Genomic DNA, 23527 nt, shown 5'->3' on the forward strand with positions numbered 1-23527 from the left:
ATAAAGAGCCTAATGGTCAATAGCTAGGTAGTAAGAGGTTAGGTGGGACTTCCGGGGAGAGAGAGGACTCTGGAAAGAAGAAAGGCAGAGCCACCAGCCATACCCAGAGGAGTAGGATGGGCAATGTGGAAATGAGGTAATGAGCCTTGTGGAAGAATGGAGATTAAAAAATGTGGGTTAAGTTATAAGAACTAGTTAGGAACAAGCCTAAACTAAGGCCAAGCTTTTATAATTAATAATAAGTCTCTGTGTTATTTGTGAACTGGTAGCCCAAAGAAAAATCCAACAATATATGTGTTTCATGCCTGTGATTGTAACATGTAGGGACGTGTATCCGTGCACACGCAGAGGATGACACCAAGTGACTTCCTCTAGCTTCATCTTCCATATCACTTTAGTACAGGTTATCTCATTGAACCAGAAGCCAGGCCAGCTGGCCAGCAAGCTCTTGATCTGCCTGCCCCCACCCTGAAACGCCAGGGTTACAAAGACATACAGCCACCCCTGGGTTGACACATGGTGCAGGGATTGAGACTTGGGACCTCATTGTCACAGAACAAATGCTCTTCCCTACTGTGCAGCTCCTGACCCCCTACACACACACACTGCCCTCCCCCCACACACACACACTGCCCTCCCCACACACACACACACACTGCCCTCCTCAGTCCTCCAGGCTAAGCCCACACACTTCCACCTCCTAAGTGCTCAGGGAGGAAGAGTAGTGAGTGAGCTGTTTTCCTGTGGAAAGCTCCAGCAAATCATGCAGATTAAGAGACAAAAGCAGCCATTGTGTCATCTTAAAATTCAGAGCCTTTTAAAATTGAGAAAGTTTAAAATTGAGAAAGTTCCTCAGAACCCCTTGAAGCAGCTGTTTCAGAGTCACGAAGCAGAAGAAGATGATTTCAAAAGTCAGAGGGGACAGGCGGGGGCTGAGCGGGTCTTCCCATTCCGCTTTCATTTCCCCCTCCCAGTCACTTGGGGAGGTTTCCCCATCTGCCAGGCGCCAGTGTGCTGGCGGCCTGCATCATTCCGGCTAAATCAATGTGGAGTGGCTGGTGTGCACACCATTTCAGGGGAGATCAGTACAAGATCCATTTTGCTGCCTTGGAATGTTCCAGAACGATCCTTTTCCTTTCTTCTCTGCCCTTACCCATCACACACAGCTTCTCGTCTCCAGTTCCTGAGTGCTGGGATCGTAGCTTTGTGCCACACTAACCACTGTGGTTCTTGGTGTTTTGTTTTGTTTCTCCTTTTATTTTATTTTACAATACCATTCAGTTCTACATATCAGTCACGGGTTCCCCTGTTCTCCCCCCTCCCACCCCCTCCCCTTCTCCCCAGTTCACCCCCATTCCCACCTCCTCCAGGGCAAAGCCTCCCCCAAGGACTGCGATCAACCTGGTAGACTCAGTCCAGGCAGGTCCAGTCCCTTCCTCCCAGACTGAGCCAAGTGTCCCTGCATAAGCTCCAGGTTTCAAACAGCCAACTCATGCAGTGAGCACAGGACTCGGTCCCACTGCCTAGTTGCCTCCCAAACTGATCAAGCACATCAACTGTCTCACCTATTCAGAGGCCTGATCCAGCTAGGGGGATCTTGGTTTTGGTTTTGGTGTTTTTTTGGGTGGGTGGGGGGATTTTCGAGACAGGGTTTCTCTGTGAAACAGTCCTGGCTGTCCTGGAACTCACTCTGTAGCCCAGGCTGGCCTCAAACTCACAGAGATCTGCCTGGCTCTGTCTCCCAAGTGCTGGGATTAAAGGCGTGCGCCACCGCTGCCACCGCCACCACCACCACCCAGGCCATCTGGTAATTTTTAAGTTATGTGATTGTATGTGACACTGTATGGAATGAAGTCCTAACTTTGAGCTACAATTTGTAGACTCACAACACCACAGCTGAGGAAAGGTGAGTGGGGTCATCGGGGAAGACTGAAGAGGCTTCCTGCAAGCTCTTGAGGTGGCTCTTCCAGATGGAGATGAGGGAATGGAGGAGGGCACTGGGCAGGAAGAGGCAAGAGTGGCTGGCCAGTGAGAGCATGACTCCAGCAAAGATGATTGACGGGAAAGCCTGCTCTAAACTGAGTAAATTGCTCAAGAATGGGCATTTTGTGGGGGAAGAGCCCTAGAAGCAGGAAGAGCGTTTGCTACGCTCACGAGGACCTGAGTTCAAATCATTGGCTCCCACGTGAAAACCCAGGCTGGGAATGTAAGCCCAGAACAACCGAGGCAGAGACAGATTGCAGGGCCTTGCTGGCTCCCAGCCTAGCTCCAGACTCAGAGGCCCTGTCTTAAGAGAATAAGGTGGACTTGGTGTCCTCCTCTGGCCTCCGTAAGTGCAACACACACACACACACACACACACACACACACACACACACACACACACGCATGGTGTTCTCATGCCTGTAATCTCAACACTTCAGAGACTGAGACAGGAAGCCCAGGCTGGGATACAGAGTGAGACCCTGTCTCAAATAAGTAACAAATGAAAAAAGATTTCCTGCTGGTGCTGGGAAGATGGCTGAGCACTGAAGGCCTTGATGTACACGTTGGAGGGTCAGAGTTTAGAGCCACACACCGCATGACAAACCAGCTGTAGAAGCCTGTGCCTTCAGCTCTCAGGGACCCCACGTCCCTTCCGGCCTCCACACAGGCACAGGTGTGCTGAGCATCTATCTAAACCACACTTAAAGAAAGAAAATAATTTTCATCACGGGGAAAGCATGATCAAAATAGCATACGGAAAAAAAAATGATCCGATGTTCTTTCTCTTCCTTCTTCAGCAGGGTCTCATGTGGCCCAAGCTGGTCTTAAACAAGAATGATCTTGAATTCCTAACCTCCCAAGAGGTAAAGTTATTAGACACATGTCACCAAACCCTAGTTTACCTTTTTTTAAAATCTTGGTAGAATTTATTTAGTTATTTAGTTATTTATTTATTTTTGAGACAGGGTTTCCCTGTGTATCCCTGGCTGTCCTGGAACTCACTCCGTAGACCAGACTGGTCTCGAACTCACAGAGATCCGCCTGCCCCTGCCTCCCGAGTGCTGGGAGGCACCACTGTCCAACAGGAATAATTTTTTTTTAATCCTTGTTTAGATTTTTGTCACCTGATGCAGGCTGGAGTCCTTCTGGAAGAGGGAACCTCACCTGAGAAAACACCTCCACCAGACTGGCCTACGGGCAGGTCTGTGGCGCATCCTCTTGATGGACAGTTGACGTGGGAGGGTATAGACCAGTGTGGGCAGTGCCACCCCTGAGTCGGTGGTCCCCAGAACTGTAGGAAGGCAGGCTAAGCAAGCCAGGAAGCAGCGTTCCTCCACGGCCTTGTGTGGCGCCTGCTTGCAGCTCCTCCCGTGGCATCCTCGGTGATGATGGACTGTGCTGTGGAGCCGTAAGCTGAATAAACCATCCCTCCCCAGCTGCTTTTGCTCCTAGTGTTTTACCACAGCAGTGGAAACCCTAGGGCAATGCTCCTTTCCCACTGAGGAAACAGCCATATATGTTTGGGGTGCAAGTACATAAAGAGGGAATCAAAGCTAACAGGCTTCCTGCCTCCCCCCCCCAAAAAAGAGGTGTGTGTGTGTGTGTGTGTGTGTGTGTGTGTGTGTGTGTGTGTGTAAAATCAGATATGTAGAGTCGGCCGGTGAAGTGCGGACCTCACAAGCACTAGGCACTGGGGGAGGGGGACAGAAGCCAAGCGCAGACCCCAGGCATGGTGGCATGCCCTGGGAATCCCGGTGCTGAGGGACAGAGACATTAGTATTCCCGGGGCTCACTGGCCAGCAGTTTAGCCTTATTGGTGAGGACGAGCCAATGGGGGCGAACTCAGAGGACAGTGTTTCTGTGGATGCCATTGGAGGTTGTGCTTAGGTCTCCAGGCACACACTCAGGCGTGCACCCCTGCACACCCATGAACACACACACATTAGAGCACAGCCATCAGACCTACAGCAGAAGAACAGAAAAGGCAGCGGTCTGTGGCTATTGTGGATTTCACAATTGTTTTCTCCTCATCCTTCCTGTTTGTAGCCCGAGAGCAGCTGCTTCCCAATCTGCCTCTGGGGCCCAGGTCTTGTTTTGCTGATGTCAACACGTCTGTGGATGTCATTACTGGATCTATCTATTGAGGGTACTACAGTTTCTGTTAAAATAGCAGAAAGAGGGCCGGAGAGATGAGTCAGCACTTCCGAACATCGGCTGCTCTTCCAGAGAACCCAGGTTCGATTCCCAGTATCCACGTGGCAGCTCACAGAGGACTGGTACTCCAGTTCTGGGAGATCTGATGCCCTCTTCTGGCCTTTTGGGGCATTGCACATACGTGGTTCACCTACACACATGCACACAAAATACCCATATGCATAAAATAAAAATAAAGCTTTATTTTTAAAAAATTGCAGCTGGGCAGTGGTGGTGCACGCCTTTAATCCCAGCACTCGGGAGGCAGAGGTAGGTGGATCTCTGTGAGTTCAAGGCCAACCTGGGCTACAGAGTAGTTCCAGGAAAGGCACAACAGAGAAACCCTGTCTCAGAAAACCAAAAAAATAACAAATAAAAAAAGTTGCAGGAGGCTTCCAGAATCTCTGAGAGTCCAGGGTCTGTCAAACATAGAGCATATTATGTAACTGTGAACTTGTTATCACACTAGGAAGGCTGCTCGAGCCGTGACGTTGACATGGACACTGTGATTTGCAGAGGGCACCAGGAGTCACCACCTGAACCACTGCCGCTGCACCTCCACGGCAGTCCTCACCAGAGAGGAGCTTCCTGGGTCTACTTCCTTACAGGCTGGTTCTGCAAACGAAGTCTCGAACAGGGCAAAGCCTAGGTCATACATCTGAGCCTGAACCTCAGTGGAGCTTTAGACATAAGAGTTTTGACCTCAACATGGAGTAAAATTTGTGATGTAGAGAATTGAATTCTCCAGATGGAGGCAGGAGGGCCAGGAATTTGTGGCCAGACTCTGCTGCACAGCACGGTCAAGCAGTCTAGGCTAGAGGAGATCCTGTTTTCAAGGGGCAGGGAAGACAGCAGTTAGAGGAGCATGCCAGCTCCTTCTCAGCCTCAGGTCAGTTTCCAGGACCCAGGTCAGGCAGATAATAGCCACCTATAACTTCAACTCCGGGGGATCTGATGCCCTCTTCTGGTCTCCAAGGACACCTGGACTCATGTGAGCATAACTCACAGAGACACCCATATATATAATTAAAAGTAAAATAAATCTTTAAAAAAGAAAAAACATACATTCATATTTAGATGTGATGGTCAGTTTAGATATCGTCATGGTTTGTTTTTTATTTCGTTAACATATCTCTTCCAAAAATACGGCATGAGGGTCCTCGAGATGGCTTAGCGGGCAAAGGCACTCACCACCAAGCCTAATTCAGTCTCTAGAGCACACAATGGTTATAGGAGAGGATCTTCAAGTTCTCCTCTGAACGCCATGTGCACACTATGACACAGGTTCACCCACCACACACACACACACACACACACACACACAACACACACACACACACACAAAGGATAAATAAACACTTGAAACATTCTCATATTATAAAGGAAACCATATGATATCCAGGAGTTATTTCAAAATAATCTGGGTAAAGAGAGCATAAATGAAACAACTTGGTCAGTTACTGACAACCGTGGAAACAAAATAATAGTTGCAGAGGGGCTCATTATCTTACTACTTTCTTGTTTTACGTCTTGAGGACAAGGTTTCATGTAACCCAGGCTGGCCTGAGACTAGCAATGTAGTAAAGGCTAGCCTTGAACTCCTTAACTTCTTGCCTCTGCCTCCAAAACGCTGGGATTATAAGCATGCCACACCATCTCTGATCATCTCTCTCCTTTTACACATGCTCGAATCTTTTTGGATAAAAACATTGTTGGCGGCAGGCTGTTCCAAAATGCACTGCAGAGCCCAGGCTGGCCTCAGCCAGTCTCGTGACAGTCCTGCCGCTGAGCCTTCTGTGAGCCTCCACAAACATGGCTTCTTTGTTTCCAGATTTACTTTGTTAAATTGTATGTGTGTGTGTGAGTGCCTGAATGTATGTCTGTGCATCGCGTACATGCCTGGTGCGTGAGGAGACCAGAGAGGGCGTCGGATCCCCGGAACTGGAATTACTGATGGTCGTAAGTCACCGTGTAGGTGCTGGGAACCAGACCTGGGGCCTCTGTGAAATCAGCAAGTGCTCTTAATCACCGACCCCTCTCTCCAACTCTGTTGTTTAGAAACAGTCTCTTATGGCTTGAGTTGCCCTTGAACTCCCGATCTTCCTGCCTCTGGTTCTGGAATTACAGTCATAGACCACTAGACCAGACCTGAATAAAATTTTCTATTTTAAATTTTCAAATAAAAAAATCAGTATAAGCAAAGTTAAAAGACCAGTGGAAAGCTGAGAGGAGTCGGGATTAGCACTGTCAGGGATTACTAGCCAGAACATAGTAAAAACAGTCCCTGCAGATCGCTAAGAAAAGCAACAGGTACACTAGAAAAAGGAGCAAACTAAGTGAAAAGACAATTCTCAGAAAACTAAGTGGTCAAAAATGTGGGAGAGATGCCTATATACTTTAGTGATTAATAAAAGTGCAAATCTAAAAATAATAGTTCATATTGCTCCCACTGCCTAGATGACCACAGCAGCAGTTGAACGTATATTCTGGGGTGGGTGTGTGTGTGTGTGTGTGTGTGTGTGTGTGTGTGTGTGTGTGTTGAGATGCTTTGAAACAATAAAAAGGAATCGCTGAGTGAAAATTAGGTACAATAGGTCATATATGACTTGTGTTAAAGGACTAAGACAGAGTTTCCTAGGAAGTCATGAAAAGAGCTGAGATTTGAGGAGTCCAATCTGAACATCTTTATAACTAAACTTTTCCATTTCAGAACTGACATTGTGAACTAAATGGATCATGAAAATGATGCGGGGCTGAAGGGTAGCCTTGTCCTCCTCTCACTGAGATCAATAGACAGCCTCTCCCCAGGCACCTTCGGGTGGCTCACTGCCCTCACGTGGCTCTGAGGTGAGAAGGAAGGAGCTGGAGGCAGCTGCTCACGTAAGGCTCCACACGAAACCGAAATGAAAGTCCACTTCCTCATTGTGGATGCTTCGTGTGACAAGCTCCGGTTTCTTTTTAAAGTCAGTTCACCCAGCCTCCTGTTGCCCGGGACATCTTTGGAGTGAGTGCCACACTTCAGGGCGACCATGGGGACTCCAGCCCACACCGCCATGTATGTACTGTCTGCTTTTTTATTTGATTTGTTCTGACATTCGGTCTTAAACATTCTCTATCTTTTCATCAGTCAGGCTGCCAGGTTTTTAAATCTTTGCTATCAGGAAGTGATCTGAAAACAAAAATCATGTCGCCCCATTCGCCTCCTGTTTTTCTGACTAGGAGTTTCCTGAAACCGGGGTTACTGTGGAGCCTGATCCAAGGGCCCCCACGGTTAAAATCCCATCTGTTCTGAATTGAAAAGATCCAGGTGACAGCTGAATTTATGTCCAATAGAGCAACATTGTGGGTGCTGGGCGTGGCGTTGTTTGGAGACAGGGTCGCACCTCTTAGATTTGGCTGCCTTGGAACTCGATATGGAGACCGAGCTGGCCTCACATGTGTGGTGCGGTCCCTGCCTTGCCGCTGCCTCCGGAGTCCAGGGGCGGGGGGTCACACGCGCAGGCCTCCACACCTGCTGAGAAAGTGATGTTTTGGGGTACTTCCTTAGAAACAGATCTTTGATTTGTTGCGGAGAAAAGTGAAAAAGGGAAATAACTGAAGGGTGTACGATCTAAAAACTGGGTTGTCTCTTAGCTGTCTCTAAAGGTGTCTGGACATTTATTTTTTACTGGAAGCTTATCTGTTGGGTGTTTGTGTTTACTTCGGTGTTCAGGGTCAGGCCAAGGACCTCACACCATCATGGGGCAAGTGCTCTATAGCAGAGCACTCTTTGTTGATTTTGGAGATTTGATCTATATCTATGTTGGCCAACAGGCCCTGAACACTCTTGCTGAGCAATCCTCCTGCCTCAGCTTCTTCAGAATCCGAGGCTATGGCTGCCTGCCGCTGCACCTGGCTTGTTTTTTAAATTAAATATTAATGAGGTACTAAGTAGTGTTGTAATCCATGCACACACTAAGTTGCGGGGATTTAAATATTTAAATGGCTGCTTTTGACAGAGGCATGTCCTCATAAAGAAGGTTTCTTCGTTTTATTTTTGTTGTTGATTTTAGACACAGGGCTCCCCTGTGTAGCCCTGGCTGTCCTGGAATTTGATCTGTAGACCAGGCTGGCCTCGATCCCACAGATCTGCCTGCCTTTCCCTCTGAGCTAAGGAAGATTTCTTTAAGAAAGAGAAAGGAGACAGGCGGTGGTGGCACATGCCTGTAATCCCAACACTCTGGAGACAGAGGCATGCAGATCTCTGAGTTCGAGGCCAGCCTGATCTACAGAGAGGTCCAGGACAGTTAGGACTACACAGAGAAACCCTGTCTCAAAAAACAAATTAACAGGGCTGGAGAGATGGCTCAGAGGTTAAGAGCACTAGCTGTTCTTCCGGAGGTTCTGAGTTCAATTCCCAGCAACCACATGGTAGCTCACAACCATCTGTAATGAGATCCAGCACCTTCTTCTGGCATGCAGGTATATATGCAGGCAGACCACTCACTGTATACATAATAAATAATTTTAAAAAAAGAAAAAAGAAAGGAAGAATTTCCTTGGCTAGATTTGTTGGCAAATTCTGGAAAGTCTTTGAGCTTAACTCTCTAAGTGTGTTTGTTTGGGAAAATTCTTTTCTTTTCTTTTTAGGTTTTAGTTTATTTTATGTGTGTGGGTATTTTGCCAGTATGTGTGTATGTGCACCAAGTGCATGCAGTACCCATGGAGACCAGAAGAGAGAGACAGGTCTCTCTGGAACTAGAGTCACAGAAGGCTGATTGCTGCGGTGTGGGTGCTGGGAATCAAACCCATGTCCTCTGGAAGAGAGACCTCTTAACCACTGAGCATTTCTCTCCAGCCTGCTTGGGGAATTTCTCAAGATGTTTTCTTTTCCAGACAGAATCTATTTTCATAGCTCTGCCTGTCCTGAAACTCACTATGTAGACCAGACTGGCCCTCGAACTCACAGAGATCCATCTGCCTCTGTCTCCTGAGTTCTGGGATTAAAGGCGTGCGCCACTGCCCAGCTGCATGTCCCTTTTTAAAGCATTAAAAGTATTAATATAGTATGAAAAGTATTCAGAATAGTATTGGGGGCATAATTCCTTCTTCCTCCCGAACATTCTGGTAAGTTACTTGTATTATTCTAATTCCCAGGAGTGCGTTCCTTCGATAGATGTTGCATTGTTCCTTTCTGTAACAATGTAAGGCGGCATTGCCACATCCAGGGCAGTGGTCCACACCTGTATCTGTAATCCCAGCCCTGGGGAGGCAGAGTCAGGCAGAGTGCTACAAATTCAAGGGTAGCCTGGGCTACATGGTGAGGTCCAGGACAGCCTGGGCTATAGAGCAACCTATCTTTTTTTTTCTTTTTTTTTTTATTATTATTATTTTTTCCTTTTCTTTTTTTTTTCTTTTCCTTTTTCTTTTTTTTATATATTTTATTTTACAATACCATTCAGTTCTACTTATCAGCCATGGGTTCCCCTATTCTCCCCCCTCCCACCCCCTCCCCTTACCCCAGCCTACCCTCCATTCCCACCTCCTCCAGGACAAGTCCTCCCCTGAGGACTGCAATCAACCTGGTAGACTCAGTCCAGGGAGGTCCAGTCCCTTCCTCCCAGACTGAGCCAAGTGTCCCTGCATAAGCTCCAGGTTTCAAACAGCCAACTCATGCAATGAGCACAGGACTTGGTCCCACTGCCTAGTTGCCTCCCAAACTGATCAAGCCAATCAACTGTCTCACCTATTCAGAGGCCTGATCCAGCTGGGGGCCCCTTAGCCTTTGGTTCATAGTTCATGTGTTTCCATTAACTTGGCTATTTTTTTTCAATAATTGAGTAAAACTGAAATTTATTATAAGCCACAGTCGTCCTAGGGACCTTCATGCTATATATATAGCCTCTATGGTTCTATGGGTTGTGGTCTGATTGTTCTTTATTTTATATCTAGAATCCACCTATGAGTGAGTACATACCATAACTGTCTTTCTGGGTTTGGGTTACCTCACTCAGGATGATTTTTTCTAGTTCCATCCATTTGCCTGCAAATTTCATGCTTTCATTGTTTTTCTCTGCTGAGTAGTACTCCATTGTGTATATGTACCACATTTTTTTCATCCATTCTTCCGTTGATGGGCATCTAGGTTGTTTCCAGGTTCTGGCTATTACAAATAGTGCTGCTATGAACATAGCTGAGCATGTATCTTTATGGTATGAATCAGCATTCCTTGGGTATATGCCCAAGAGTGGGATGGCTGGGTCTTGAGGTAGTTGGATTCCTAATTTTCTGAGAAACCGCCATACTGATTTCCACAGTGGTTGTACAAGTTTACATTCCCACCAACAGTGGAGGAGTGTTCCCTTTGCTCCACATCCTCTCCAACAATGGTTGTCATTGGTGTTTTTGATTGTAGCCATTCTGACAGGTGTAAGGTGGTATCTCAGAGTCGTTTTGATTTGCATTTCTCTGATGATTAAGGATGTTGAGCATTTCTTTAAATGTCTTTCAGCCATTTGTAGTTCTTGTTTTGTGAATTCTCTGTTTAGCTCTTTAGCCCATTTTTTAATTGGACTGTTCAGTACTTTGATGTCTAGTTTCTTGAGTTCTTTATATATTGTGGAGATCAATCCTCTGTCAGATGTGGGGTTGGTGAAGATCTTTTCCCATTCTGTTGGCTGTCTTTTTGTCTTATTGACTGTGTCTTTTGCCCTGCAAAAACTTCTCAATTTCAAGAGGTCCCATTTATTAGTTGTGCTCAGGGTCTGTGCTGTTAGTGTTTTATTTAGGAAATGGTCTCCAGTGCCAATGCGTTCAAGAGTGCTTCCTACTTTCATTTCTATTAAGTTTAGTGTAACTGGATTTATGTTCAGGTCTTTAATCCACATGGACTTGAGTTTTGTGCATGGTGACAGATATGGATCTATTTGTAATCTTTTACATATTGACATCCAGTTATGCCAGTACCATTTGTTGAAGATACTTTCTTTGTTCCATTGTATAGTTTTGGCTCCTTTGTCAAAAACCAGGTGTTCATATGTGCATGGATTAATGTCAGGGTCTTCAATTCGATTCCATTGGTCCGTATGTCAGTTTTTATACCAGTACCAAGCTGTTTTTATTACTATAGCTCTATAGTAGAGTTTGAGGTCAGGGATGGTGATGCCTCCAAAGGTTGCTTTATTGTACAGGATTCTTTTAGCTATCCTGGGTCTTTTGTTTTTCCATATAAAGTTGAGTATTTTTCTTTCCAAGTCTGTGAAGAATTGTGTTGGGATTTTGATGGGATTGCATTGAATCTGTAGATTGCTTTTGGTAAGATTGCCATTTTTACTATGTTAATCCTACCTATCCATGAGCATGGGAGATCCTTCCATTTTCTGATATCTTCTTCAATTTCTTTCTTTAGAGATTTAAAGTTCTTATCAAAAAGGTCCTTCCCTTTTTTAGTTAGTGTTATCCCAAGGTATTTTATATTATTTGTGGCTATTGTAAAGGGTGATGTTTCTCTGACTTCTTTCTCAGCCCTTTTATCATTTGTGTATAGGAGGGCTACTGATTTTTTTGAGTTGATCTTGTATCCTGCCACTTTACTGAAGGAGTTTATCAGCTGTAGGAGTTTCCTGGTAGAGTTTTTGGGGTCACTTATGTATACTATCATATCATCTGCAAATAGTGAAAGTTTGACTTCTTCCTTGCCAATTTGTATCCCTTTGATCTCCTTTTGTTGTCTTATTGCTCTAGCTAGAACTTCTAGTACTATATTGAATAAATATGGGGAGAGTGGACAGCCTTGTCTTGTTCCTGAATTTAGTGGTATCGCTTTGAGTTTCTCTCCATTTAATTTGATGTTGAGCAACCTATCTTTATAAATAAAGACAAACAGAAGGAAACTCCATGATCAAATCCAGGCATCTAACCACTGTGCTTCCTCTGCTCTCTTCCCTTGAACAGAAGGCGATGGCTGTTCTGTGTGTCCCTGGTGTGTTCCCTGGCAACGGAGCAGCTGCAGAGAGACCCTGCCCTGGACCACCACTGGCTCCTCTGGAAGAAAGTCCATGGCAAACACTACGAGGAGAAGGTAGCTGGGCTTGCTGCCGGAGCAGGGTGCTTACGCACAGTGCTGTCTCCTCCGTCCCAAATGATGTCCGGGCAAGCGGTGTTTTCTAGGAGTACCGTATGCTTATTGCTGACCAGACACGGCCTGGGGTAGAAACAAAGCACACTCTGGTTGCTATGGAGCTCAAGTTGCAGTGTGAGAAACAGGACACCAGGCAGTAAGCAGACCCAGTGTCGACGGTGACGGACAAGGAAAAGACACAGAAAGCAGGGCAGGGAAGACAGGGGGACCTAGGGGACAGCGGCGGCACATCTTCGGGAACGTGGTGGGGAGGTGAAGGCCCAACAGATTATGTGACGCTTGAGCAGAGGGCGGGTAGACCCAGGGCAGCAGACAAAATGGGTGGAAGAGAGGGAAGCTCCTGAGCCAGGAGAACAGGCAGGGGACTCGGAGGCAAGGCCACATTTGGCACATTTGAGGAACAGAAAGTCTTGGCTTTGGAGAGAGCTCAGTGGGAAAAGTGCTTGTCATCCATATGAGGAACTGAGTTCAGACCTCTAGAGCGCAGATAAGACTGGGTGCAGCAGTGTGTCCTAACCTGAGGTGGAGAAATCGAGTGTGAGCCGTCAGCCTGGCACATGCAGGGGCAAGCGAGACCCTGTCTCAAAGGGTACGAGTGGAAGACCTCTGACCTTCAGATGAACACTGTGGCATGCTCACACCAGCACACACACACACACACACACACACACACACACACACACACACCATATACACAAGAGATAAAAATAAACGTTTGAAAAATTTACGTGGCTGAGGTTTTGCTGCATATCCATCTGTGCCCCATGTGTGTAGACAGGAGAGGGCGTCAGATCCTCTTACAGGCAGTTGAGAGGCCAAGAGGGTGCTGGGAATCAAACTGGATCCTCTGTAAGAGCAGCCAGGACTCTTAACTTCTGAGCTATTCCTCCAGCCCGATTTTTTTTCTGATTTATTAACTTTGTTTGATGTGTCTGAGTGTTTTGCCTGCATGTGTGTATGTGCACCACATGTGTGTATTGTGCACTGCATGTGTGTATGTGCACTGCATGCCCTCCTAGAGGCCAGAAGAAGGCGTCAGATCCCCTAGAACTGAAGTTTTGGGTAGTTAAGAACTGCCATGTAGGTGCTGGGAGTCAACCCTGAGTTCTCTGCAAGAGCAGCAAATGACTAGACCTAACCTCTGATCCATCTCTCCACTTGCATAAGGAATATTTTTTAAAGTCCTCATTACAGTCCCTGGCCCACAAAAGTGCTTCAAGATACATCCTTTTGTCCTTTTTAGACGAGATCTTAACACGCAGCCCCAGCTGCCCTGGAACTGGTTATGTAGGTCAGGTTGGCCTCAAACTCACGGAGATTTGCCTCTGCCTTCCTAGGGTTGGGATTGAAGGCGCACACCACTATGCCCAGCTAGATGGGGATCCTGACTCGCACTTCTCACTCTGTTCTTTGGCTTTTGTTTCAAAGCATACTTGTTGATTGTTCTTAAAATGTTAACCATAGCTTCCTGTAACTCTACAATGTTTTTCACAAATTAGCAAATTAAATTGAGGTACACAATGCTTTGTCATCAGTGTGAACTCACATGCTCTACAGTAGGCAGGTCACTACAGCTGACTCCTCCCACCTGAGACTCCATGCCCTTCGGCCCTCATCTTTCAATCACCCTTCCTCCAGCCTCGGCTACCCATCATTCTCCTTCTGGGAGTTTGGCTTTTCTATTTTATTTTATCTGTTTATTTGTTGGGGCTGTGGATGGACTCTTGGGCCCCAGCATGCTAAGCGAGTGCTCTGCCGGTGTGCTACACTCTGGTGACTTAGGTGTTTGCAGATCCCACATACCAGTGAGATCCAGAGGTGAAGTGTCTTTCTGGGCCTGGCTTACCTAGCACAGTGCGCTCAGATTCACCCGTCTCGCTGTGTTTGACAGGATCCCTCCTTTTAAAGGCTAAATAGCATGAGGTTGTGTATATGTACCACATTTTCTTTATCCCTTCACCTGCGATAAGACTCTTAGGTTGATTCTGTGTCTCAGCCATTGTGAATGGGGCTGTAATAAACCCAGGGAGCAGATATCTCTCCAATGTCTTTATTTAGTTTCCTTTAGATACATATCCAGAAATGGGGTTGCTAAGACAAATGGTAGGTCCATTTTTAGTGGACTAAAATATTTATGTTACTTTTGTTTTGTTTTGTTTTTCGAGAGAAACAGGGTTTCTCTGTGTAGCTTTGCGCCTTTACTGAAACTCACTCTGTAGACCAGGCTGGCCTCGAACTCACAGAGATCCACCTGCCTGTCTCTGCCTCCCGAGTGCTGGGATTAAAGGCGTGTGCCATTACACCTGGCTTATGTTTACAATTTTGTTGATTTATTTTCTGTGTGTTCTCATATGCACGTGTGCTACGGCTCCCCCGAGACACTCAGAAAACAACCGGGGGTGGGGTGGGGTGGTTCTCACCTTCCACCACGTGGGTTCTGGCTTGTCACGCTTGGCTGCAGAAGCCTTGGTCCACTGAACCATCTCACCAGTCCTGTTTTTCACTCTTTAATCAGTTGTGAGGGATTCTTGTACACCAGGTTAGGATCCAGTTTCCTACTTCTGTGTGCGAAACCGGTTCCCACGCTGTTAGAGTGATGAGGTTGGTTTTGGCATCTTTGCCAAAAATGGACTGGCCATAAATGTATTTGTTTGTTGCTGGGTTCTCTCTTGTGTTACACTCTCAGCCGGTGTGTGCTTTGCTGGGTTCTCTCTTGTGTTACACTCTCAGCCGGTGTGTGCTTTGGTCACTGTGGTTTATGGTGCCTTCTGAGATTAGGTACTGTGATGCATCCTCTCCTGTTTCTTCTGCTCAAGACTTGTTGAAAGTTTGAGGTTCTGTGGCTCCACATAAAACCTCAGGATTGTTTTCCTGTGTTTGTGAAGAATGTTATTGGAATTTTGACAGGGATTATATTGAGTCTTTAAATCATTTTGAATAGTTTGGATATTTCAGTGACCTAATTCTTCCAATCACTCTGAATTTCTTTCGCCACAGTTTTACACCTTTTAGCATTCAGCTGCCTTTCCAGATCTGCATGTTCTGTATTTATGGATTCAACAAGCTGTGGACTGAAAATATTCTTTTTAGCTGGGTACATTAGCACACACCAGTAATCCTAAGTACTCAGGAGGTTGAGATAGGAGAATCAGGAGTTCCAAGCCATCCTTGGCTATGTAATAAGTTTGATGACAGCCTAGGGGGCATCAGATCACCTCAAAGAAAAAAAAGGGGGGGTTGGGGATTTAGCTCAGTGGTAGAGCGCTTGCCTAGCAAGCACAAGGCCCTGGGTTCGATCCTTAGCTCCAAAAAAAAAAAAAGGACTGACAATTACTAGATCTCATGGTGAAGGAGAAAACCAACTCCGAGTTGTCCTCTGACCTCCCCACATGTGGGATACACACACACACACACACACACACACACACACACACACACACACACCATTAAATGTTGAAGATTAAACAAAAGAAACACATCTAACTTAAACCCTTGCAGACTTTAAAATTTTATGTCCACATGTGTCTGTGTATGTGAATGCAGGTGAGGAGTGGGCATCCAATCCCCTGGAGCTAGAGTTATAGGTGTGTAGAGTTCCAGACCCAACACAGGTGTGGTGACTACATGGATGGCTCTGTACAATGTGAATGTGGTGCCCACAGGTGAAAAGAGGGCATTGGATCCCCTGGAACTGGAGTTACAAATGGTTGTGAGTTGTCATGTGGGTGCTGGGAATAAAACCTGGATCTTCTGGAAGAGTAAGTAGCCAGTGCCCTTAACCACTGAGCCATCTCTCCAGCCTCCTCAGTGTATCTTAAGCTGATCTGAAACTCACTGTGGGGTCCAGGCTGACTGTGAACTCTCAGATATCTTCCTGAGTGTGAGCCATTGTATTTAGCTTACACTTTAGGGATTTGAACGACCAAGGCTGTTTGCATTCTTGGGAAACTGATTCTTCATGGTTCCTCACAGCTGCACTGAGCCTTCACTTCCTTGACTGAATTTATTCTTAAGCAATTTTTTTTGCATGTGTGTGGGCACACATGTATGTACAGGTATGTTATTATACATGTGTGTGTATAGAGGCCCAACCCGGACACTGAGAGTCCTCCTCAATCACTCTCCACTGTTTTCATTGACTCGTGGTCTCTCGGTTACACCCAGAGTTGTCAATACAGCCAGTCTAGATGGGGCACTTCTCTAGATGGGGTGCTTGTCTCAAGAACCCTCCTCTCTGCCTTCAGGGTATTGGAGTTACAGACAGACCAACATTCTCGCCCAGCATTTCCATGGGTATCCGACATCCCAACTCATGTCTGAATGCTTGTAGGGCAAGCACTTTGTCCACTGAGCTGTCCGCTCAGTCCCCTAAGTATATTTTTTTATATAATTATAGATGGGATTATTTTCTTAATCTTTTTTAAAAAAATTGTTTGTTGTTTAAAGATAAAAAATGCTACCAATTTTTGCAGATTGGTTTTGTATCCTGAGACTTCTGAATCTGTTTATCTGTTAAACATTGGTGTGTGTGTGTGTGTGTGTGTGTGTGTGTGTGTGTGTGTGTAGGCCAGAGGTAGACATCAGATTTCTTTCTCACTCTCCACCTAATTTTTGAGGCAGGATCTCTCACTGAACCCTGGAGGCCAACTTCTGGAAGCAAACCCTAGGAATCCCCTTACTTCCCCTTCCCAGTGCTGTGATTACAGGCATGTGACTTGGTTTCCTCATGGATGCTCTGTATATGAAGCCAGGTCCTGTGATTCAGCACAAGCACTTTACTGGCTGAGCTGAGCTATCTCCCCAGCTCATGAACACAACTTTCATGAGTATCCTACCTTAATATCTAACCTCTAAATTAACATCCTTTTTTCCTTCCTACAATTTTTTAGATTTATTTTTACTTATTCTAATTTCCTCCTCTAGAGTCTGGGATGTGTTCATCATCTCTGCCCCTTATGTCTGTCACTAGGATTATTACAAAACTTGTAGTCAGGGAGAGTGCTGTGGCCGGACTAGAGCGGGACAGACATTTCTGAGGGTTCCTCACTGAGGCTGAGGCTGGCTTTGTGGACCTTGAAGGGTTTCAGCTGTCAATGGAGGCACTGTTGTGGAATATTATTTTAACTAGGCAAAGGTGTGTGCATTTGTTCATGCTGCATTTGTTTGATTGTGTAAAGATGTGCTGCATTTGTTTGATTGTGTAAAGATGTGCTGCATTTGTTTGATTGTGTAAAGATGTGCTGCATTTGTTTGATTGTGTAAAGATGTGCTGCATTTGTTTCACCTTGCCTGCCTAAGGCACCTGCTTGGTCTAATAAAGAGCTGAAAGGCCGATAGCTAGGCAGAGGAGGGATAGGCGGGGCTGGCAGGGAGAGAGAATAAGTAGGAGAGGAGAGAGAGGAAAGAACAAGGGAGAAAGAGGGGGGCACACCCGGGGTAGGAAGCCAGGCAGCCTCCAGGCAGCCTCCAGGCAGCCAGACGTGAGAAGCAGTGAAAAACATACAAAAGGGAGGAAAAGTAGAAAGCCCTGAGGCAAAAGGTAGATAAAGAGAAACAGGTTGATTTAAGTTAAAAGAGCTAGCCAGGAATGAGCGTAAGCTAGGCTGAGCATTTAAAACTAATAAGAAGTCTCTGTGTCATGATTTGGAAGCTGGTTGGTGGTCCAGAAGAAAAAACCTGGTACTCTGTGTGTGCAGGAGCCTGTGAAGGTCAGAAGAGACATTGGATCCCAGGAACTAGGATCACAAACACTTGTGAGCTACCATGTGGGTACTGGGAGCCCTACCCAGGTCCTCTGCAGGCACAGTAGGTGTTCTTACACTAAACCACCTCTTCTGCCCCAAATCAATCATCTTGAAAGTAGTTCCGAGCCATCCCCACAGAAAGCCGCATACAGAAGTAAAACGGAGCAGGGTCAATGCAGAACAGAAGCAGGAGACAAGAGAGTCTCCTGAGTGCATCTAAGAGTCAGAGTGTGTGTGTGTGGGTGGGGGGGTAAACGACACAGGAAAAGACGCTGTTGAGAATTTTCAGTTATAAAAATATTCCCAAGTTGTTGCTCGAATTTCTAATAGGTCTTTTAATTAAAAAAAAAAAAAAAAAAAAAAAAAAAAAAAAAAAAACGGATCAGATATTGGGGTGAAAGCTGAAAGATCAGAGAAGCAGAGCAAGCCACAGCCACCACCTCTTACCTCACCAGCTCCTCAACCAGAAAGAGCTTCAGCCCATAGACTAGAATGAACTTCCTCAGCTGAAAAGGCTTTGAGCTGAAAGGGACGCGTCTACCGAAAAGCCTTCTGGTTCCTGTCTCCTCTCGCTTTACATGCCTTTCTCCACCCAGTGATATCACTTCCTTCCTAGAGCTGGGATTAAAGGCGTGCGTGCTTTCCAAGCAAAGCATGAGATTTCAAGTGCTGGGATTAAAGGTGTGGCCATCACTACCTGGCTCTGTGTCTTCCTAGATTGAGCCAATCTCATGTAGTCCAGGGTAGCTTTGAACTCACAGAGATCCAGACAGATCTCTGCCTCCTGAGTGCTAGGATTAAAGGTGTGTGCCACCACTGCCTGGGCTCTGTGTTTAATCTAGTGGTTTAGTCTGTCCTCTGATCTTCAGGCAAATTTTATTAGGGTACGTAATATATCACCACACCAAGTCATCAAACCAAGCTTAAGGGGAGGAAATGTAAAACCCCACACCCGGACACACATGAGGAAACACAAGACTTTAAAGAAAAAAAAAATCACAAAAGCTGGAGCCTAGTTAAGAACATTGGTAGAGCCGGGTGTGGTGAGAATTCGCACAACCCCAGCACCCAGTAGGCAGACATAGGAGGGTCCTGAGAGTGGCCAGCGTGGGCTGCCCAGCAAGGTTGAGGTCAGCCTGGGCAAGAATAAGAACTCTCAGCAGCCGCAGCAGGAGGCTGTGGTGGGGCGGCCTGTCGTACCAGCACTCGGGTGGTGAAAGGAAACGGGTCACAGGTTCAAGGCCAGCCTGAGCTACTTGAGATCCTGTCTCAGAAAAGATTAAGGAAAGGAAAATTAGAAGTACAGTGATTAAACTCCTGATTCGCCGTAGTGGTGTGCTGGCTAGTTTTGTGTCAACTGGACACAAGCTACAGTCGCTGGAGAGGAGGAAGCCTCTGTTGAAAAAAAAAATTGCCTCCATAAGCTCAGGCTTCAGGCCAGCCTGTAAGGCATTTTCTTAATTAGTGATTGATGGGGGAGGCTCAGCCCATGGTGGGTGGGGCCATCCATGGGCTGGTGGTCCTTGGGTTCTATGAGAAAGCATGCTGAGCGAGCCAGGAAGCAGCGCCCCTCCATGGCCTCTGCATCAGCTCCTGCCTCAAGGTTCCTTTCCTGACTTCCTTCAATAATGAAGGATGATGTGGAAATGTAAACCAAATAAATCCTTTCCTCCCCAAGTAGCTTTGGTCATGGTATTTCATCACCTTAGCAATATTAACCTTAACTATGGATACCAGAAAAAAAATGAAGAAACATCTTCAAATAGCTAGAAAAACAGAAATTTATAATCAGGTGAACTGCTTATGAGTGAGAATCTTTTTTTAAGATTTATTTATTTAAAAAAGAATCTTATGATGATCTACAAAACCAGGTGTGGGGGTATGCAGGAGGCCAAGGCAGGAGGATTGCTGTGAGTTTGAGGCCAGCCTGAGCTACAGTGTGAGTTGCTAGGACAGCCAGAGCTACATAACAGGAATATGTCTTTAAAACAACAACAACAACAAAAAGAAAAAAAACTAAAGAGAAAAAAAGAAAAGAAAATCTGGAAGGATTAGAGCTCATTACCTGTAAGGGACATGCATCAAACAAGCTTCTAAATTTTGGAGTGTTAAGAAACAAATTCACAATAAGTAAAGAAGAAAAAGAGAAGGAAATTCATTATGTAGATCATATATTAATAAACATCTAAAAATTAAAAGCAAGAATTTAAATTGGAATGTGGTTTTAGCAGTTGTTCTGGACGTATTCATTTGTTTATATGCTTCTAGATATATCCACACTTAGTAGAATTCTATTTGGGGCACAGGAAAGACGACTCAGCAGTTAAGAGCCCTGATGCTCTTGCAGAGGACTCTGGTTTAGTTCCCAGCACCCGCCTCGGGTGGCTCACGACCACCTGAAACTTCAGCTCCACAGAATCAGATGTCCTTTTCTGGCCTCTGTGGATACCTGAACCCACATGCTCGCTCTCTCTCTCTCTCTCTCTCTCTCTCTCTCTCTCTCTCTCTCTCTCTCTCTCACACACACACACACACACACACACACACACACACACACACAGAGAGAGAGAGAGAGAGAGAGAGAGAGAGAGAGAGAGAGAATATTAAAATTAATAAAATAAATTCCACTCTCATCCATTTTCCTCCTATTTCAGAATGAAGAAGAAGTACGACGTCTCATCTGGGAAAAGAATCTGAAATTTGTGATGCTTCACAATCTGGAACATTCTATGGGAATGCATTCATACGATCTGGGCATGAACCACCTGGGGGACATGGTAGGTAAATCACCCACGGTCCTTCTTTCATGCTGGGCAAGTATGCCTTCCGTATCACCAAGAGTAATTTGAGGGACGCGGGGATGGTAACAACAAAACCAAAGGAGATGACATAAGGCAGGCTGCAGTGTGGCTGAGGTGTGGCTGCGGTGTGACTGCGGTGTGGCTGTGGTGTAGCTGTGGCTGTGGTGTGGCTGCGGTGTGGCTGTGCTGTGACTGCGGTGTGGCTGCGCTGTGTGTGGCTGCGTGTGGCTGTGGTGTGGCTGCGGTGTGGCTGTGCTGTGGCTGCAGTGTGGCTGCGCTGTGGTGTGGCTGCCGTGTGGCTGTGGTGTGGCTGCGGTGTGGCTGTGCTGTGGCTGCAGTGTGGCTGTGCTGTGGCTGTGGTGTAGCTGTGGCTGCGCTGTGGCTGTGCTGTGCTGTGGCTGTGGTGTGGCTGCGGTGTGGCTGTGCTGTGGCTGTGGTGTGGCTGCGGTGTGGCTGTGCTGTGGCTGCGGTGTGGCTGTGGTGTGGCTGCGGTGTGGCTGTGCTGTGGCTGTGCTGTGGCTGTGGTGTGGCTGCGGTGTGGCTGCGCTGTGGCTGTGGCTGTGGTGTGGCTGCGGTGTGGCTGTGGCTGTGGTGGGCGGTGTGGCTGTGCTGTGGTGTGGCTGCGTGTGGCTGTGCTGTGGTGTGGCTGTGGTGTGGCTGTGGTGTGGCTGTGCTGTGGCTGTGCTGTGGCTGTGCTGTGGCTGCGGTGTGGCTCTGGTGTGGTTTCAGTGTGACCAGGTGGCAGAGCACTGTAGATGTAACCAATCATCTTATTAAATAAGAAACACAGAAACAATGTAAAAGAGAAAGCCAAGAGGTCAGAGCTCAGAGCTAAAATCTCACCCTTCCGCCTGCGGTGTCCCAGCTTCCCGAAAGAGAGCTATTTCCTGTCTGTAAGTCGATTTTCCAGTCATTCTGCCTTCTCATTGGTTGTAAACCCAAACACGTGACTGCCTCGTCACTGTCTGAATGTACAGCCCCCCAGGTCTTAAAGGCATATGTCTCCAATGCTGGCTGTATCCCTGAACACACAGAGATCTATGGGATTAAAGGCGTGTGCCACCACCGCCACACTCTTGCTATGGCTCTAATAGCTCTGACCCCTGGGCAACTTTATTTATTAACACACAATCAAAACCACATTTCAGTACAATTAGAATACCACCACATAGCTCCCTTCTCCCGGACACTCAAAGCCCTAGACTTAGTCCCTAGCACCACCATAAGGAAAGAGAGGAGAGCTGGAAAGTGGCAGCACACTAGTTTAATCCCAGCACTGGGGAGGCAGAGGCAGCATCTCTGAGACCAGCCTGGTCTACAGAGTGAGTTCCAGGGCTACATAGAGAAACCCTGTCTTTAAAAACAAAACAGAAAACCAAACAAACAAACAAAGCAAAAAAAAAAAAAAAAAACCACAACCAGCAACAAAATTAAGAATCACAAAACTTAAAGACAAAAGCCAGAGGTGGGGAATTGGCTCAGTGGGTAAAGAGCTGTGTGCAGGGGTGTGGAGACAAGGACATCCTGGCAGCCAGTGTAGATAAAACAGTTCCAAATTTAGTGAGAAACCATGTCTCAAATAATAAGATGGAAAGTGATGGGACACTGAAAGTCAGCGGCTGGCCTACACACACACACACACACACACACACACACACACACACACACACACACGTGCGCGCACGCGCACACACACACTTGCTTTATACATTGCTTGTAAGATTCTGCTTTCTTTCTATCAAAAATCAGTGAAGAAGTGCTCAAGCAGCTCACGCAGAAACATCCTCACAGTTCACAGCTTCACATCAGCTCCACAGACAGTTCTCCTCACAGTCAGCTCCACAGACAGTTCTCCTCATCCTCCACCAGCCCTCACTCCTCCACAGACAGCTCCCTCCTCCCACACCTCACAGTCAGCTCCACAGACAGTTCTCCTCACAGTCAGCTCCACAGACAGTTCTCCTCACAGTCAGCTCCACAGACAGTTCTCCTCACAGTCAGCTCCACAGACAGTTCTCCTCACAGTCAGCTCCCACAGACAGTCTCCTCACAGTCCCCCCCAGCTCCCCCCCCCACAGACAGTTCTCCTCACAGTCAGCTCCCACAGACAGTTCTCCTCACAGTCAGCTCCCACAGACAGTTCTCCTCACAGTCAGCTCCCACAGACAGTTCTCCTCACAGTCAGCTCCCACAGACAGTTCTCCTCACAGTCAGCTCCCCACAGCTCCTCCACAGCCCACAGTCTCCTCCCCTCCCACCCCCAGTCAGCTCCACAGACAGTCCCTCCCCCCCTCCTCACAGTCAGCTCCACAGACAGTTCTCCTCACAGTCAGCTCCACAGCTCCCCTCCTCCACACCCCCCGTCAGCTCCCACAGACAGTTCTCCTCACAGTCAGCTCCACAGACAGTTCTCCTCACAGTCAGCTCCCACAGACAGTTCTCCTCACAGTCAGCTCCACAGACAGTTCTCCTCACAGTCAGCTCCCACAGACAGTTCTCCTCACAGTCAGCTCCACAGACAGTTCTCCTCACAGTCAGCTCCACAGACAGTTCTCCTCACAGTCAGCTCCACAGACAGTTCTCCTCACAGTCAGCTCCACAGACAGTTCTCCTCACAGTCAGCTCCACAGACAGTTCTCCTCACAGTCAGCTCCACAGACAGTTCTCCTCACAGTCAGCTCCAC

At 46.8% G+C, this 23527-nt stretch overlaps 1 protein-coding gene across 1 annotated transcript in view; it reads left to right on the forward strand.

Moving 5' to 3' along the window:
* The first annotated feature begins 7081 nt into the window (after positions 1 to 7081).
* Ctss (cathepsin S) overlaps positions 7082 to 23527 on the forward strand; it is a 31038-nt gene continuing 14592 nt past the window's right edge. The window contains exons 1-3 of the mRNA XM_028856266.2: positions 7082 to 7234; positions 12112 to 12238; positions 20697 to 20819. Of these exons, the coding sequence (XP_028712099.1) occupies positions 7209 to 7234; positions 12112 to 12238; positions 20697 to 20819 (276 nt within the window). The 5' untranslated portion in view covers positions 7082 to 7208. The remainder of the gene's footprint in view (positions 7235 to 12111; positions 12239 to 20696; positions 20820 to 23527) is intronic.

Source organism: Peromyscus leucopus, chromosome 6 (assembly GCF_004664715.2).
Source record: "Peromyscus leucopus breed LL Stock chromosome 6, UCI_PerLeu_2.1, whole genome shotgun sequence".
Lineage (NCBI taxonomy): Eukaryota > Metazoa > Chordata > Mammalia > Rodentia > Cricetidae > Peromyscus > Peromyscus leucopus.